At 48.6% G+C, this 17,181-nt stretch overlaps 1 protein-coding gene across 2 annotated transcripts in view; it reads left to right on the top strand.

The window, feature by feature from the left end:
* The first annotated feature begins 979 nt into the window (after positions 1–979).
* LOC147717620 (E3 ubiquitin-protein ligase TRIM39-like) overlaps positions 980–17,181 on the top strand; it is a 587,574-nt gene continuing 571,372 nt past the window's right edge. For both annotated transcript variants that reach the window (XM_086920536.1, XM_086920535.1), the window contains exon 1: positions 980–1,437. In XM_086920536.1, coding sequence (XP_086776662.1) covers positions 1,027–1,437 — 411 coding nt within the window. In that variant the 5' untranslated portion in view covers positions 980–1,026. The remainder of the gene's footprint in view (positions 1,438–17,181) is intronic.

Genomic DNA, 17,181 nt, shown 5'->3' with positions numbered 1-17,181 from the left:
CACGCCACTTTGCCCTTGTAACACACGGTTTGCTACCTCTCACATGTTTTTACCTTTGATACTTGCACAAGTGCCACCTTCGGCTACATAAAGCTTGTTCTTGTGCCTGAGTGTCTAGCACCTATTGCAGTATTATACCTCAAATTATACTTTGTTTTCTCTTGTAACTGCACACTTGTCACTTTTTCCTCCTATGCACTTTTTACTACCTCATGTATTTTTGGTTGCTCACAATTTTTACAACCTCATGTATTTTGTTTGCTCCTTAATTGTCACTTTTACCTTTACTACCTCATGAATTTTTGGTTGCTCACAATTTTTACTACCTCGTGCATTTTGTTTGCTCACAAATGTCACTATTACCTTATGTAACGTAACGTATGCTTTTGTAATCTGTTCTTTTGTAATGTTTCTCATTAGGTTTCATTTCTGTTCCTTTTGTGAAGCGCTCTGACACCTTCGGGTAAAGTCCGCGCTATATAAAAATGCATAAATAAATAAATAAATAAATAAAATGTCAAATCTGCCATCCCCTGAAACACGATAAGTTGGGTAGAGAGGAGAAGAGCCAGGCAACGTCCATGCACTTGCCCTAGAGAGGGCCAAAGGGAAAACTGCCCCGTACGGGTAAAACCTGCGACCTTAGAGTTATTCCAACTACGATGTAACTGAGTGATCTGCCCGTCCAGGCTCACATGCCGAGCCCCACGTGCATTCAAAATAAAAATTCCCTCAATGCGGACGGGCCACTGAGGTCAATGGCCCGTGCGGGTAGAACGCGCGACCTTTGCGGCCCTACACCGCGCTACGTAACCGGACGCGCAACTAGACTCCCCAAATTGGCGGAGTCACCTACCACGCAGCTCAATTTTCGGATAGAAACGCTGCAAAAGGGGACGCCCTCTTAGGAAGGCACACTGGACAGCGCAGAGAAGGAGGAGCGGGAGACAGAGAGGCACGCCTACGTCCAGCTGACAGAGGAGAAACGAAACTTAACTTTCAACCTTCCCAGCCCATTACTGCACTATGGCGGCAGCAGCAGCCCGGTCACTCAAGCTGGAGGACGAAGCCACTTGTTCGATTTGTTTGGAATATTTCAAGAATCCGGTGATCATAGACTGCGGGCACAACTTCTGCCAGTCCTGCATCTCACGGTGCTGGCAGGGTATAAACACAAACTTCGCCTGTCCCCAGTGCAGGGCCACATCTTCAGAGAGAAACTTCCGGCCTAACAGGCAGCTGGGAAACCTCGTGGAAATGGTAAAACTTCACCTCCCGTCCCTGAAGCCGCAGGAGAACGTGTGCGAGAAACACCAGCAGCGGCTGCAGCTCTTCTGTGAGGATGACCAGGAGCCCATCTGTGTGGTGTGTGACCGGTCCAGGGACCACCGGGCTCACACCGTCGTTCCTGTAGAGGAGGCTGCCCAAGAGTACAAGGTATGTGTGAGGCACTGCTGGGATCGCAGCTCGCTGCTCTTTTGCCGTAAACTGTACTTCTTGACTGTTTCTGCCCAGGAGTACAAGGTATAATCCCCATAGTGCACGACCCTCCCATGAGCATAGCATATACTTGAGGCAATGTTGAGATACAGCCATGCCAGGTATATAACGCAAAGACGCAAAGGGAGCCAAATGAAAACGGTGGGCCTCATTTATGAGAAGTGTTGCATCGCTGCGTAAAGGAGAGATACAAAGATGCAATACTTGTCAGTGCACCCTCCTTGCAACATGATGGTGCATCATATATACTGTACATACATGCCAATAAACCTGATTCAGGTGGGAGACTACCGATTTTTCAAGCCAAAAATGGCTTTATTTAAGTTGTCTCGCATCTGTAATTGAGGGGCATATTATCAAGGGGGTTTATCTCCGCTTTTTCGGCTTTAAAAGCCAAGAAAGCGGAGATAAAATTATCTCCCTATTACCTAGCTGTCGCTAACACCAGTTAGCGACAGCTAGTAGGAGATAGTGACCATCCTCGGCCCGCTTTGCATGTCAGTGATATTTATCATGCATTTCCAGATCCACACCAACCCGAACACCACCCTCAGAGGCACCCTGATCTACCGACCCCCTGGACCACGCACGCAATTCAGCGAGGACATCGCCGACTTCGTCAGCCCGCATGCCCTCCCCTCCGCTGACTACATCCTCCTGGGGGACCTGAACTTCCACCTGGAGAACAACAACGACCACAACACCAGCACCCTGCTCGACAACCTCGCCAACCTGGGACTCAAGCAACTGGTGTCCACCCCCACCCACCTCGCCGGACACACACTCGACGCCGTCTTCTCATCCAGCACAGACATCAACTTCAGCCACGCCACAGAGCTTCAATGGACGGACCACAGCTGCGTCCACTTCACCTTCAAGAAAACGACGACCCACCAACACCAGCAACACACCGCCCGCAGAAGCTGGAACAAGATCACAGCAGACCAGCTCGCCACCTCCCTGAGCCAACACCCTCCTGCCAGCTCAGCGAACCCCAGCCAGGCCGCCGACAACATCACGAAGTGGATCTGCAACTGCGCGGACGAACTCGCCCCGCTGAGGACCCCGCCCAGCAGACCCGGCAGCAAGAAGGCCCCATGGTTCACCGACGAACTCAAGAGCTCCAAGAAGAACTGCCGAGCCCTCGAGAAAGTCTGGAAAAGGGACCCGACACCGGACAACAGGACCTCCTACAAACTGGCCACCCGGAAACACCACCAGCTGATCCGCGCCGCCAAGAGAACAGCATTCAAGGACCGGTTGGACAACAACGCACACAACAGCAAGGAACTCTTCAGCATCGTGAAAGAGCTCTCCAACCCCAGCGCAGGAAACAACGACATCACCCCATCGCAAGACCTCTGCAACTCCCTCGCCTCATACTTCCACAACAAGATCACGGACATACACAGCAGCTTCAACAACCAACCAACGCACACCACGACCGACCTGCCACCCCCCCCCACCACCACCCTCCACGTCTGGACCCCGATCAGCACAGAAGACACCATCCGCACGATGAACTCCATCCACTCCGGATCACCAACCGACCCCTGCCCTCACCACGTCTTCAACAAGGCCGACGCTGTCATCGCACCCCACCTGCGAGACATCATCAACACATCCTTCGACACCGCCATCTTCCCCGAAAGCTGGAAACACGCCGAACTCAGCGCTCTACTCAAGAAACCAACAGCGGACCCCACCGACCTCAAGAACTACCGCCCCATCTCGCTTCTCCCGTTTCCAGCCAAAGTCATCGAGAAGACCGTCAACAAGCAGATGGCCGCCTTCCTCGAGACGAACGGATCCCTCGACCCCTCACAGTCCGGCTTCCGAGCCAACCACAGCACCGAGACCGCCCTCATCGCCGCCACCGATGACATCCGAGCCCTGATGGACAAAGGAGAAACAGCGGCCCTCATCCTCCTAGACCTCTCCGCAGCATTCGACACGGTCTGCCACCGCACCCTAATACGGCGCCTCAGCAACATCGGAATCCAGGACAAGGCGCTGGAATGGATCATCTCCTTCCTCGACGGAAGAACACAGCGAGTCCGCCTACCACCGTACAAGTCAGAGGCCTCCGAAGTCATCTGCGGCGTCCCCCAAGGATCATCACTGAGCCCCACCCTCTTCAACGTCTACATGAGCCCCCTCGCGGCCATCGTACGCAAACACCACCTCAGCATCATCTCATACGCCGACGACACCCAGCTGATCCTCTCCCTGACCAACAACCCCGCCGCCGCCAGAGCCAACCTGCACGAAGGGATGAAAGAGGTAGCCGAGTGGATGACGACCAGCCGCCTGAAACTGAACTCGGACAAGACGGAGGTCCTCATCCTGGGCTCTTCACCCTCCGCCTGGGACGACTCCTGGTGGCCTCCCGCCCTGGGCACCGCACCCAAACCGACAGACCATGCACGAAACCTGGGCTTCATCCTGGACTCCTCCCTCTCCATGACCAGGCAAGTCAACAGCGTCTCCTCGGCGTGCTTCAACATCCTACGCATGCTACGGAAGATCTTCTGGTGGATCCCCTCAGAGACCAGGAAGACCGTCACCCAGGCCCTCGTCACCAGCCGACTGGACTACGGCAACGCCCTCTACGCCGGGACCACCGCCAAGCTCCAGAAGAGACTCCAGCGGATCCAAAACGCCTCAGCCAGACTCATCCTCGACATCCCACGATCCAGCCACATCTCCGGACATCTGAGAGACCTTCACTGGCTTCCCATCAACAAGAGAATCACCTTCCGCCTCCTCACCCACGCACACAAAGCCCTACACGACCAAGGCCCGAGCTACCTCAACAGCCGAGTCAACTTCTACGCTCCCAAACGCCACCTCCGATCAGCCAACCACGCCCTCGCCGCCGTCCCCCGCATCCGAAGAGCGACTACAGGAGGAAGGTCCTTCTCCTACCTGGCCGCGAAGACCTAGAACTCCCTCCCGTCCGACCTGCGCCTGACCCAAGACCACCTCTCCTTCAGGAAGAAGCTGAAGACCTGGCTGTTCGAGCAGTAGCGGCACCCCCCCTCCCCAGCGCCTTGAGACCCTACGGGTATGTAGCGCGCTTTATAAGTGTCACTGATTGATTGATTGATTATCACTAATGACATGCAAAGTGGGCGTGCCAAGATGTTAGCGACTGGAAACAGTCGCTAACATCGCTATCTCCTATTACCAACTTTTGGAGATATTCGTGCTATATCTCCAAAAGCGAACACCTGCCCTGAGCAGTTCTTAGCCATGTTATCCAATGGTAGGTGGATAACATGGCTAAGAGCATTAGCTCGGTAATGCATGAATATCGGTTAGGAGATAAACCTTGATAATAGCAAGGTTCCTAAGCGATAAAAATCGCTGCAGTTCTGCGATAAAAATATCGCCGCTAATCCAACATAGCGATAATTATCTCTAGTTGTTGGTAATATGCCCCTGTATTTCTACAATAGAAGTCAATGGGGAATTTTCATTCTCCCGATTTTTTTAAAATTTATTTTAAATCCCCCATGCCCCTGTCCTAAAATGTTGGCATGCTTGTCTGTATGTCGCAAGTAATGACAGATACGTCAGCATTACTGACGTATCTTTCGGCGCAAAAGTGGTGCATTGCTGGGGTGTGTCTGAAAACAGACACAACTCCAGCAATGTATCCTTTCGCATGGGGCTAGCCCCATGTAAAAGGCCCTGCGTCACCCTACCATGAGGCAGGCGTAAGGTTTTGACTCGTTGGCATCCTAGAAGTGGGCAGTGACATCTTACAGATTTCACTGCGCCACTCCTACTATCCTTTCTTAAGAGGGAAAGCCCCTCCGCAAACATTATACTGGACGCAGGTATAATGTAGCGCAGGGGTTTGCGAAGTGACGCATTTGACTATGGCGCATTATTTACATCGGCCCTGCATCACTAAAAGTGATGCAATGGTGGCGCAGGGCTTCATAAATAAGGCACTATGTCTTTTTTCGGCATAACATCATGTTCTCAAATTGTCACACGTTTCGTGCCACTTTTCATCATGGTCGGCTGATTGCAGACAACTCTACTAGGCTGGGATCAAACATGCTGCAGGCTAGCTTTATTCAACGTTGGTTAATGTGGGATGGCGGCTGATGGAAACGCTACTTAAAAAACGAGATAGCCAGGAAGGAATTTTAATTTGTTTCTACCTCCAAAACTTACTTATTGCACGAAGAGAGGTGGCAACAGGAGTTTTATGTATCACGCACTCGCTGTCTTTAGCTCCTAGAAGTATATAAACATGGATACTCTTGACGTCTGCAGAGTATTAGAAATAGTACAATGCGGTGGCTCTGTGAAAGCCCTAGTCCTGATGAGGCCCGAGAATAATAGGGCTGAAACGCGTCGACACTCATTTTGAAGACACCATTAAAAAATTCACTAATATGAAAATTAAACCAGGAGTATAAAAAATAGAGGTTGAAGAAAAAAAGCCTCTTAGGCTGCCTTGTTTTTGAGTGATCTTCTTTTGAAGGAATGCCTTTTGTAAAATATCTTTGGAAGCATCCTTGTTTTGATAAATAATAGGGCTATGAGATGTATAGATACAAAATATATGTTAGGTTGTCAAAAATGTAAATAGTGTGTGTATATATTTGTCTTGGTATTGTATATGTTTGTATGTATATGTTCAAAAATAGAAAAAAACGTATCTATATTCACCCCTGAGAGAAAAAAATGGCTAAATAAACAAAAAAAGTTTGCTCCTGTAACTGTTTTTGGTTGCCTTTGGTCTTAGATGGTAATAAGACACAGATTTTTCATGTGACTAACTAGAGTAGGAAGGGATAATTCATTGATCTCTATCCTTTAGCTTGTGATTATTATTTCCTAGGCATCATCTTCTTTATTGCGTAGTGTAGAACCCACTACACAGAACCTCTTCTGTATATGACACATGCTCAGAAAGAGTTAATTAGTGAGCGTGATGTTTCCTGTCAGGAAAGCACCCCCTTCACAGCCAGTGGTGGCAATACAAATGAAAAGGGTGGGGCGGGCGGACGGGACGCAGGGGTCCGGGGGGTTAAAAATAAATTACGAAAAGACTTACTGATGCTGTCGGCCGCCTTGCGCCTCAGTGCTCCTCTGCTCTCCTGGTCCCAGCAGTCCCTGGGACACAACAGAAACTCCCCATCCAATCCAGATGCTGCTCTCATACTATTCCAAGCAAGAGGGTTGTCTGGAACGGGCTGGTTTGACGCTTGCTGAGGCACAGGGAGTCTGTGCTGTTTCTCCTTCTGGCTGTGGAATACAGCTGGGTTGGAGAAACCTAAGTGTGCATGTCTGTTTGGCCAGCCAAAAATTGCAAGCCAAACATCATGCGCACTTGTAGCAGTCATACCACTCCTCATCCTAGTGTCAATTAGAATGGCCCAGCCAACACTTGAATCGGCATACTGGGCATAGTAAGGAAATATAAAATGATAATACCATGTTTTATTTTCATTTTATTTTTCCTTTATTCTCTGCTCAGAAAGCGTGGGGAGGTGCTCCTCCACCTTAATGGAGGAGCCACCGCTGTTCACTTCACCAGTCTCCCTGCACATGCCTCTCTCTACATTCTGGTTGCCCTATCTCTTGAATTGTTCAACCATTCATTAAGAGGGCTTCCTAGATTTTGGTGAGAGAGAGAAAATGCAATGAAACCCTTCACACAGGGGCCTTCCAAGCACCTAGAATTCATTGCCCAGCTACTGGAAAATGGAAGTCTAACGTTCCAAGAGAAACAGACACGTACACAGTGACATATGTACTGTGAGCCGGGAGCATCTGTCCAGGGAGAGGAGTTGCTATCTGGAGGAGTAGGAGACTTTGGAGTCTGCAGTTGAAGGGATCTGGTTATGGCACAAGAAACCTCTATTTATGGACATAAGGGAAAGGAGTCACTGAACCTTGAGAGGAGGCTAGAGTGTGAGGGAAGGGAGTTCATCATCTTTTTACTTATCTGGACAGCTACGTATATCCAGGTAGACGTGCAAAAAAAATGCGAAAACACACACTTCTGCTCTGGACATCTCATGTGTAATTCATCTGTTAATATTTTGTCACTTCTGAATTATCATGACCTTACCACTACTCTTCAATGGTCAGGCAGCTGGTACCAAAGAAAGCTGTGTGGAGCTTGCTGCAAGTATAATTAAATTTCTGTAAAGATGTCTACTATCAATCAATCAATCAAAGTACTTTATTCGGTTAAAAATATAACCATAAAAGCATAACACGTAATATTACATTCACAATAAATTGACAAAAGGTTCGATAAAAGTGTAATTCCATAGAGTCAGACAGTGAATAAAACAGAGTGATAAAAGAATTGTTACTACATAAAAAAAATTTAAATGATTGCTTTTTTTAAAATAATGTCTCTGTCCATACATTTTAATTCATCAAAGTTTGGCCCAAGAGTGGTTCAAATTGATTAAAAGTGGGGGTGAAGTGGCCACTCGAAACAAAACCAGTTCTACCCTTCATGTAATTGCTTTGTGCTTTTTGACATGGGGACGGGACATATAATGTTCTGGGGTAGAAATCACTTATGCTCCGGTGGATATGGGACCATCTCCTTTTTGTGGCTGCCATGATTGGAGATGTGGGACGACATATTTGCTCCTGAATTTTACAAGTATCAAATCTCCTGCAATGTCTTTTGGTAAAGGTCCTAGCCAGCCCACCCTTCTGACGCTTAGTATAGTACCATCGATGTTGGTTGGCAGATGTCTATTTTTGGTTAGCCAGAACATGACCTTATTTCTTAGATCCTGTTGTCTTTCATTGTTCCCCTTAGTCGGTTCTGGTACTCCCGCGAGGACGCACACAAATGAAGCCGCCTCCGGTGGCAAATGTAGGAAATTGGTTTTATACGGCATATTCTCGCTGTTTGCCGGTAACCCCTTATGTATCATAGATGCTTTGTTCGGCCCTGCTCTGGAGTAAGAGCTCCGTGCTGTTGGGCCTACTTTCGAGGAGTTCAGAGCTGTCTTTTGTAGGGTGACTACTTGGTTATGAGTAGTCTTGCTTTGTATGGAGGAGGATTCAGGCATTTCTGTGGAGGCTGGGCGCTGTGACTGAGAGGGTCCTGCCAGGGTTTTTATGAGTGGCGAGTTAGCCTTAATCGCTTCCTCGACACCCGTGAGCCTATCCCCTAAGCTGATTATTTTTTCTATCAGGGGTGATATTAATGTTTCCAACATTCTTTCGATCGAGGCCAATAGAGAAGCCTGAACAGTTGCGGTGCTGGCAGTGCTGACAGTGCTGGGAGTGTTGGGCAGTGGGGAATTTGGGTTAGTTTTTGTTGCTTTGCCTGACTCCCCATTTGTTTGACCCCATCTCTCTTCCTTTTGGTAGAGGAGACCTGTGGTGACACTGTAGATTTGAGATTTGACTCTGGTTGTACAAAAAGGGGAGTACCCTGGGAGCTTTCAGTTAGTTGAAGTTGTCAACAGGGTTGGGGACTAATGGTTGCTATAGTGCAAATAGGGGCTCTGATTTGCACATTTCCTGATTCCACAGGGGCGTACGTGGATTTGCATAATTTATTTAATTCCTTCAGTAGCGATAAATCTGGTACTGCATCGGAAGTCTGTACATGAGAACATATACTGGGGGGACAATCCATAACGGGGGATTGTTCTATTCTCTCCAGTTCACTTGAAATGGGGAGAGTTACCCTCTTAATGAAATAGTCCATTGTCCCCTTAAGGGAGTAACTCTGGGAGGGAGTATTTCTGGTATCCTCCTCGGGGGTCATAGCGAGATGGCTTGTATCAGTTAAAACTGGGTCAGAATCAACCACCAGGGAAAAGTTCAGCTATGTTGACGCTCTGGAGGGACCTGTAATAAACTGGGGAATATCAATGAATGACAGTACCTTATGTCTTTATTTTACTCCCTTCCGTGGATTAGAATTAAACGGGGGGCGCCCCGTCCCGTCCTCTTCTGGCCCGTGATGGCCACAGATGGTCCCGCCCTTGTCCCGGGCTTCTCCCGGCGCCGTCCCGCGCGCGATCCCGCGCCGCGGGGGCTGGTCTGCTTTTCTGGCGCCTCCTGGCGCGGGAATTGTGTGTGGTGGCGCGTTGCGCCGATAGGGCATCTGGGGAATGTAGTCCGAGTCCTCAGGGCTCCCCTCACGCTGCGGCCGCTCGGGTGGACTTGCGGCGGCAGTTAGGAGCTGTGCGCTGGCGTAGGGTAAGTCCCCACAAGTGTTCTCCTGTCCCCCCCTCTCCACCGGGGCTGGTCTGCTTTTCTGGCGCCTCCTGGTGCGGGAATTGTGTGTGGTGGCGATAGGCGCTGCTAGGGCATCTGGGGAATGTAGTCCGAGTCCTCAGGGCTCCCCTCACGCTGCGGCCGCTCGGGTGGACATGCGGCGGCAGTTAGGAGCTGCTCGCTGGCGTTGTGTAAGTCCCCACAAGTGTTCTCCTGTCCCCCCCGCTCCACCGGGGCTGGTCTGCTTTTCTGGCGCCTCCTGGTGCGGGAATTGTGTGTGGTGGCGTGTTGCGCCGCTAGGGCGTCTGGGGAATGTAGTCCGAGTCCCCAGGGCTCCCCTCATGCTGCGACCGCTCGGGTGGACTTGTGGCGGCAGTTAGGAGCTGTGCGCTGGCGTAGGGTAAGTCCCCACAAGTGGTCTCCTGTCTACTAGCACCTTATGAGGGGTGGGAAGAAGTTGAGCTTGCGGACCCACAATTAGAGGCAAAGTTGCCAACTGGCATTAGGTTATTTGAAAAAGACACTGTAGTAAAGACACACTACACGATGGTAAAGTTAAGTAGTTTTAATAAGTGATAATCATCAGGTGCTCCCAGCTGGGCGGCATATCGTTTTACACAACATTCCAAGGCTGCCTCCAGGCTGACAGCTCGGGCAGAACCATCATGGGGAAGAGGGGAGGGGTGGACGACCGGGAGGGAGAAACCACTTCTAAGTTACAACACATCTTCCTCCCTAAGGGAACAGGAGAGGAAGGGAAAGAGACGGACTGGGGGAAACAGTGAAATACAGTAACATTAGGTCCGCGGAGCGGACTTGTCCCTAGGTCAAGGCCTAGGTAACTGCTGCAAGGCTAACTTACTCTAACATGGGGGCTCTCCTCATGCTATACTTCCTGTGCCAGGACGGGGTGGTCCGTTTCCTGTGACTTTCCCTTCGCTGCCCCAGTTCCACCCTTCTTTCGCCATACTTTGCTATATCCTCCCCTAACACATCTCTCTTGGTAGTGACAGGGACCACCCTATCTTGACTCCACACTCTTCCGTCCTGCATCACTACCACGTTGCTCTTGACCTCCCTTATCCTCTCTGGGGCGTAGAACCTGTCCTCACTTCTCCCCAATTTGTTTGGCCTCCTGATGTACACCAGCTGTCCTCTACTCAGGTTCTTTTCTGTTGCCCCCCACTTCCTGTCGTACCACTCTTTGTACTTGTCTTGCTTGTCTTCAATTCTCCTCTGCATGTCCTCCAGATCTACTTCTATATGACTTTCACCCCCCATCCACTGTGGGGACAGCTTTGATCCTGCCTTTCTTCCTCTCATTAGCTCGAAAGGGGTGTGTCCTGTGGTGGAGTTGGGGGTGGTATGGTAGGCCCATAAAGTTTCCATTACGGCATCTTCCATATTTTTTCCCGACTTCCCGGCCAGCTTGATGCTCTCCTTTAGTAAGCGGTTCGCCCTTTCCACTTTTCCGTTAGCCTTGGGACAGTACAACGGCGTGCGGATGTGAGAAATAGAACAGTCTTTTAAGAATTCCTTCATTTCCTCCGAGATCAGCTGGACCCCATTGTCCGTGATTAACGTTGCGGGGATCCCCTCTCTCGAGAATACTTCTTTCAAGAAACGTATCAAGGACTTTGTGTTGATGTTCATTACAATTTTGTGAGTTATCCAGTTGGAATAGTAGTCTATCAGAACCAATAGATACAAATCATGTGAGCCTCTACCATGAATGGGACCCGTGATATCAAATCCCAGTTTTTTCCACGGAGCCAAAGGTACTTCCACTGGAATCAAAGGTGAATGCTTGGTTACTTTGGACTTATCACTGATGCTGCATGCGTAACAATCCCGCACCTTCTCCTCCATTTCTCGGTCTATCTCCGGGAACCAATAGTCTGCTCTTAATCTAGATTTGCACAAGCTTCTGCCAAGATGACCTTCATGGGCTAAGGTGATGTCTTGCTGCCTCACTCCTTCCGGCGAAACCAGTTTTCCCGACTTCATGACAAGGTTCGCTTCTACTGAGAGATCATCTTTTACATTCCAATACGGCTGAATTTCCCTTTCCAGCTCTTTGCACCTCTGTGGCCACCCCGTGACAATGTACTTCTTCACCTTCTTCAATGTCTCATCTTTTTCCATATGATTCTCCCAATCTTCCTTCGTCACAGCTGCTACACTTATCTCCAAGATGGTGTCCTCCACCTTTTCCTCATCTGTTTCGCTGTGGACTGGAGCTCTTGAGAGGAAGTCCGCTACTCTGTTCTGTTGTCCTGGTATGTATACTGCTCGAAAATTATATCCCTGTAGGCCCAAGACCCACTTAGCAATGCACAGGGTCATTTTCTCCATATTCTTCTTGGTGAACAGAGGAACCAACGGCTTGTGGTCCGTGTGCACCTCGAATGGTACTCCCCACACGTAGAATTTGAAGTGTTTGATGGCCCAGTATACTGCAAGTGCCTCCTTTTCCACTGTGGAATAGTTTGCTTCCGGGGAAGTAAGAGTTCTTGAAGCAATTACTTTTACTTGCTTCTCTTCTCTCTGCGATAGGGTTGCTCCTATTCCCCTGTTGCTGGCATCAGTGGTTATTATTATTTCTTTTTCCTGATCAAATTTGCCAATGAAGGGTGCCTGAATAATGGCATTTTTTATGTCTCTGAACGCCATTTCTTGCTTCTCACCCCATTCGAAAATGCTGTCTTTCTTCACCAATTCTCTCATGGCATGAGTTCTGATAGCAAAGTCTTTAATGAACTTTGCCATGTATTCTGCCAGACCCAGAAATGACAACAATTCCTCTTTGTTAGTAGGTGTGGGTGCGTCTCTGACGGCATTGACCAAATCACATTTTGGTTTAATCCCATCTTCGGATATGGTATGGCCCAAGTAATCCACTGAGCTCACACCCAATTTGCATGTGCTTAACTTGGTGGTGAATCCTACTTCCTTCAGCCTCCTTAACACTCCTTTTAAGTTCTCGCTATGTTCCTCCTCATTTGAGCCATAGATTAATATGTCATCCTGGAAGCACATAGTTTTTCTGCATTCCCTTAGGATGTGCTGCATCACACGCTGGAAGGCCGCTGCCGCCGACGCCAAGGCGAAAGGCATCCGTAAAAATTTGAAATTGCCAAACGGTGTAGTGAAGGCTGTCAGCGACTGTGACTCGGGGTGTAGCTCTATCTGGTAGTAGGCCGAGGACAAATCCAGCACACTAAAGAACCTGGCCCCCCTGTATAGTGCTCAACATCTCTCCAATTCTCGGGAGGGGGTACCGGTCTATCAAAATGTTTGCATTCAAGTCTCTCAGGTCTACACACAACCTTATGTTCTTTCCTCCATCCTTGGTCGTGAGAACGACCGGAGCCAACCATGAAGAGGTCTCTATTTCCTTGATCACCCCTTGACTGACCAATTTGTCCAACTCTATTTTCAAAGGCTCTTTAATTCGTAAGGGAATGGAACGTGCTTTGTGTATAGCTGACACTGCCCCCTCCTTGAGTGTTATTCTGTGCATATAGTTCTTTAGCACCCCCAGCTTTTCACTAAACACCTCCTTGAACTCCTGGGTGAGGTCTTCTGCTACACTAGGGGGTTCTACTAAAAGCACTTGTTCCTTTTTGTTTGGGTCTAGCTTGATGCCTAGTTCCTTCTGATGTTTCCAACCCAATAGATTAGAACCTCTCATGGAGACATACACTTTTAGTACCGTGTGCCTATCTTTAAAGGTTATTCTCATCTTTGTCATACCCTCTAGCGGTATACGCTCCTTGAAGTATCCTACTGGATTTATGTCGGCTTCCTCTAGCACTACTCCTCGTCCTGCAAACTTCTCATCAAACTCCCTCTTGTCTATAAGTGTGTATGGAGAGCATGAATCAGCAAAAACAACAATTTTTTCCCCATCCAAAGTAATTTCACATTTTGGATAATCATTACATTCATTTTCCTCATCATCCCCCACCTGGAATATATAAGTTTTCTCTCTCCCGTCCTCAATTTCTACATTTTCCACCATTTGTACTTTTGTGTTGAAATTCTTACACACTTTAGAAAAATGCCCCCTTTTGTTGCACTTCCTACACAGAGTATCCCTGGCAGGACACTTCCAGTTGTTTGCTAGGTGACTTGGGCTACCACATTTGTAACAAAATAATCCCTGAGGGTTGTTGCGCTGACTAACCTTAGCTTTCTCTCCTACTTTACAAATAGTCTCCCCATCGTGTGCCCCTTTGCTCTCAACTTTTTCCCTCATGGCTCCCTCATGTATTTTCATCTCTTTCATACACATGGCAGTGTAACCCTTTAGCTATACTCAGTGCCTCTTCCAGGTCAGGATTCCTAGTAAGCAGTTCCTCTTGTATCCTTGAATCATTCGTGCACCTCACAATGTGGTCTCTTATCATAGAGTCAGTCAATGCCCCAAATTCACACATAGCAGATAATCCCTTCAGAACTGCTACATAATTTGTGACCTTTTCATCTTTCTTTTGGGCCCTTTTGTAGAATTTGTGCCTCTCCAACACAACATTTAGTTTAATTTTAAAATGTTCCTCCAGTTTCATTAAGGTATACACATAGACATTTACCCCTTCAACCTCCTCTTGTTCATCATCTACTTGCCTACCCGTTATGTCCTCGAACACCTTTCTCCCATGTATGCCCAAATTGTGTAACAAAATGTGTTGTTTCCATACATTTTTATAATTTCCACCTCCTATCGCTATGAGATAGGACTTGAAAATCCCTTCCCATCTTTTCCATGGTATCTCCGGCTCCCCCAGCTCATTTAGGAAAGGTGGGGGCTGGCTCATTCCTGCGCCTGCCATGGCCATTCACTAGATAAGCTTCAGATACTGTACTCAAGAATAAATAAATTAAACCTGAGGCTTTGGGAAAGAAGGAAATTAGTTTCTCTACTTAAGATCACTTGGTAAAATTTTTATATGGGCACTAAACCTAAATATAAGTGAAAGTGTGTAACCACCTCCCAAACAAACGAGAATACCAAAGCAAGAACTAGTACTGCTTTCTTATCACATTGGTGAGGAAACAACACGAGTCCTCTTCGTTTTTCACTGTCCTATGTTCTGGGCGGGAACTTTTTGTGGAGAACGTCGTCGCCTCCCAGAGCCTCGCCGAGGTGAAAACAGATCTACTACGCTTAGGAGCTCCTTGCGCAGTGCCCCCCCCGAACCGCCGTGAGGATTCAGAGAGAGGGGGTACACTGCTTCTGACAAATCCTGTCTTCAACGAAACGGAGACTGAGGTGAAAACGCGCCACTCTGGAACTGCTCAGACGGCCCCACACGGCTCCTCCTCACTAGCGCTGACAGCTGCCGTTACTCCTTTCAAGCTCACCCCCGGCCACACCTCACATCAGCGGTAACGGATCCTTTGCCACCGCAGGTTGCACGGCTCTCACACGGCCACACTGTGTTCCACCTCGCTGGCGCTGCTAGCTGCCTTTTCTCCTCACCAACTCGCCGCAGGCTTCTCCTCACTATAACCGATCCCCTGCCATAGCCAGCCTGAACGTCTCACAGCATTCCGCAGCTCACCTTACTCAAGTCCCTTCAGAAGCGATGGTCGGACCTTGAAATCGGTGAACTAGAATCACTCACGGCACCCCACGCTGACACAACCGGCTCTCCGCTCAGCTAGCGGCACACACTGTAGTCTTGCCTGTTTTTCCGCTTACTTCTTCTAATCTCCGTTTTCCAGTAAGTAATCCAGGTGGTGGTGACGCGATGCTGCGTGTAAACACTGCTGTGATGCCGGGCGAAGTTTCTCACAAGGGGTAAGTTGACCTTCGTTTTCTGCTCTGCCGTCCCAGAATAAATTGCTCCAGGGGGGTGCACCACTCTGACCCTGGCTCAGCTCCTTGACCCTCGTCGCAAAAAAGTGTAGTAAAGACACACTACACGATGGTAAAGTGAAGTAGGTTTAATAAGTGATAATCATCAGGTGCTCCCAGCTGGGCGGCATATCGTTTTACACAACATTCCAAGGCTGCCTCCAGGCTGACAGCTCGGGCAGAACCATCATGGGGAAGAGGGGAGGGGTGGACGACCGGGAGGGAGAAACCACTTCTAAGTTACAACAGACACCATCTGCAATTTCTACTTTGATGCATACTGAGCCCATGATTGCAATCGATTAATGAACCACTAAGCTCAGACACACACAGCTCTTCTGGATAACCAACCTGTAATTGATAAGGTACTGCCGGTGTCATGAGGCCAATTTATATTTCAGTATGTTCGTTTAGTCACCTAAATAATTACATTTAACATTGAAATATTATTTGGGAGACTTAGGGTCTGAATTTGATCTTGGCAAATGGATTACTTCTTCACAACAGTGACGGATAACCCGTCCTCTGAAATTTACATCCCATACGATATAATGGGATTTATATTTTGACGGGTTGGGACATTCGTCACTGCTGTGACGGAGTAACCTGTCCGCTGAGATTTAAACCAGGCCCTTAGACATGAGAGCTGCTCTTGAATTTTTTTTTCTGCAGTTTTATTTAGCGCAAACTTGACCCAAAGGTATTGGAGCACTTTACATGAGTAACAGATACATTCCACAATGTCGCATTCATTTTGTTTTGTTTTGAGGCATGGGGAGATTGTGATTTTCCCAGAATCAGAATGTGTTGAGCCATCGTCGAGACTCGCAACCGGCTCACCAGTTCCAAAGTCGGCAGCTCTGGCCGTTATGCAACAAACCTTAATATATACTTGTTAACTCCTTCCATGCTCATGACGAACTCGGCTCGTCATGAGTTACAGTGGAGCTGTGCTCATGACTAGCTGAGCTCGTCATAATGGCAGTGGCCCGCCCACATGCAGTGTCGTGTACAAATGCCCCAAAAAGGTCAAATGGCGTTTAAACTTCTAATAAGCCTATGCTAACATAGCAATGTGTGCAACTAGGGCCCTGTCTTCACTACATCAGTTTATTGTCCTACATTCGTCCTACATTCCCCTTGTTCTCCCGAGTAAAATACTACCTCACTTGTGTGGGTGGGCCAAGGGCCTATGACTGGGAAGGGTCAGGGTTAAAAATAAATTACGAAAAGACTTACTGATGCTGTCGGCCGCCTTGCGCCTCAGTGCTCCTCTGCTCTCCTGGTCCCAGCAGTCCCTGGGACACATCAGAAACTCCCCATCCAATCCAGATGCTGCTCTCATACTATTCCTAGCAAGAGGGTTGTCTGGAACGGGCTGGTTTGACGCTTGCTGAGGCACAGGGAGTCTGTGCTGTTTCTCCTTCTGGCTGTGGAATACAGCTGGGTTGGAGAAACCTAAGTGTGCATGTCTGTTTGGCCAGCCAAAAATTGCAAGCCAAACATCATGCGCACTTGTAGCAGTCATACCACTCCTCATCCTAGTGTCAATTAGAATGGCCCAGCCAACACTTGAATCGGCATAC

The sequence above is a fragment of the Lissotriton vulgaris genome, chromosome 5 (assembly GCF_964263255.1).
Source record: "Lissotriton vulgaris chromosome 5, aLisVul1.2, whole genome shotgun sequence".
Classification (NCBI taxonomy): Eukaryota; Metazoa; Chordata; class Amphibia; order Caudata; family Salamandridae; genus Lissotriton; species Lissotriton vulgaris.
Note: the sequence above shows the minus strand (reverse complement) of the source record. Positions and strands in the feature narration are given on the sequence as shown.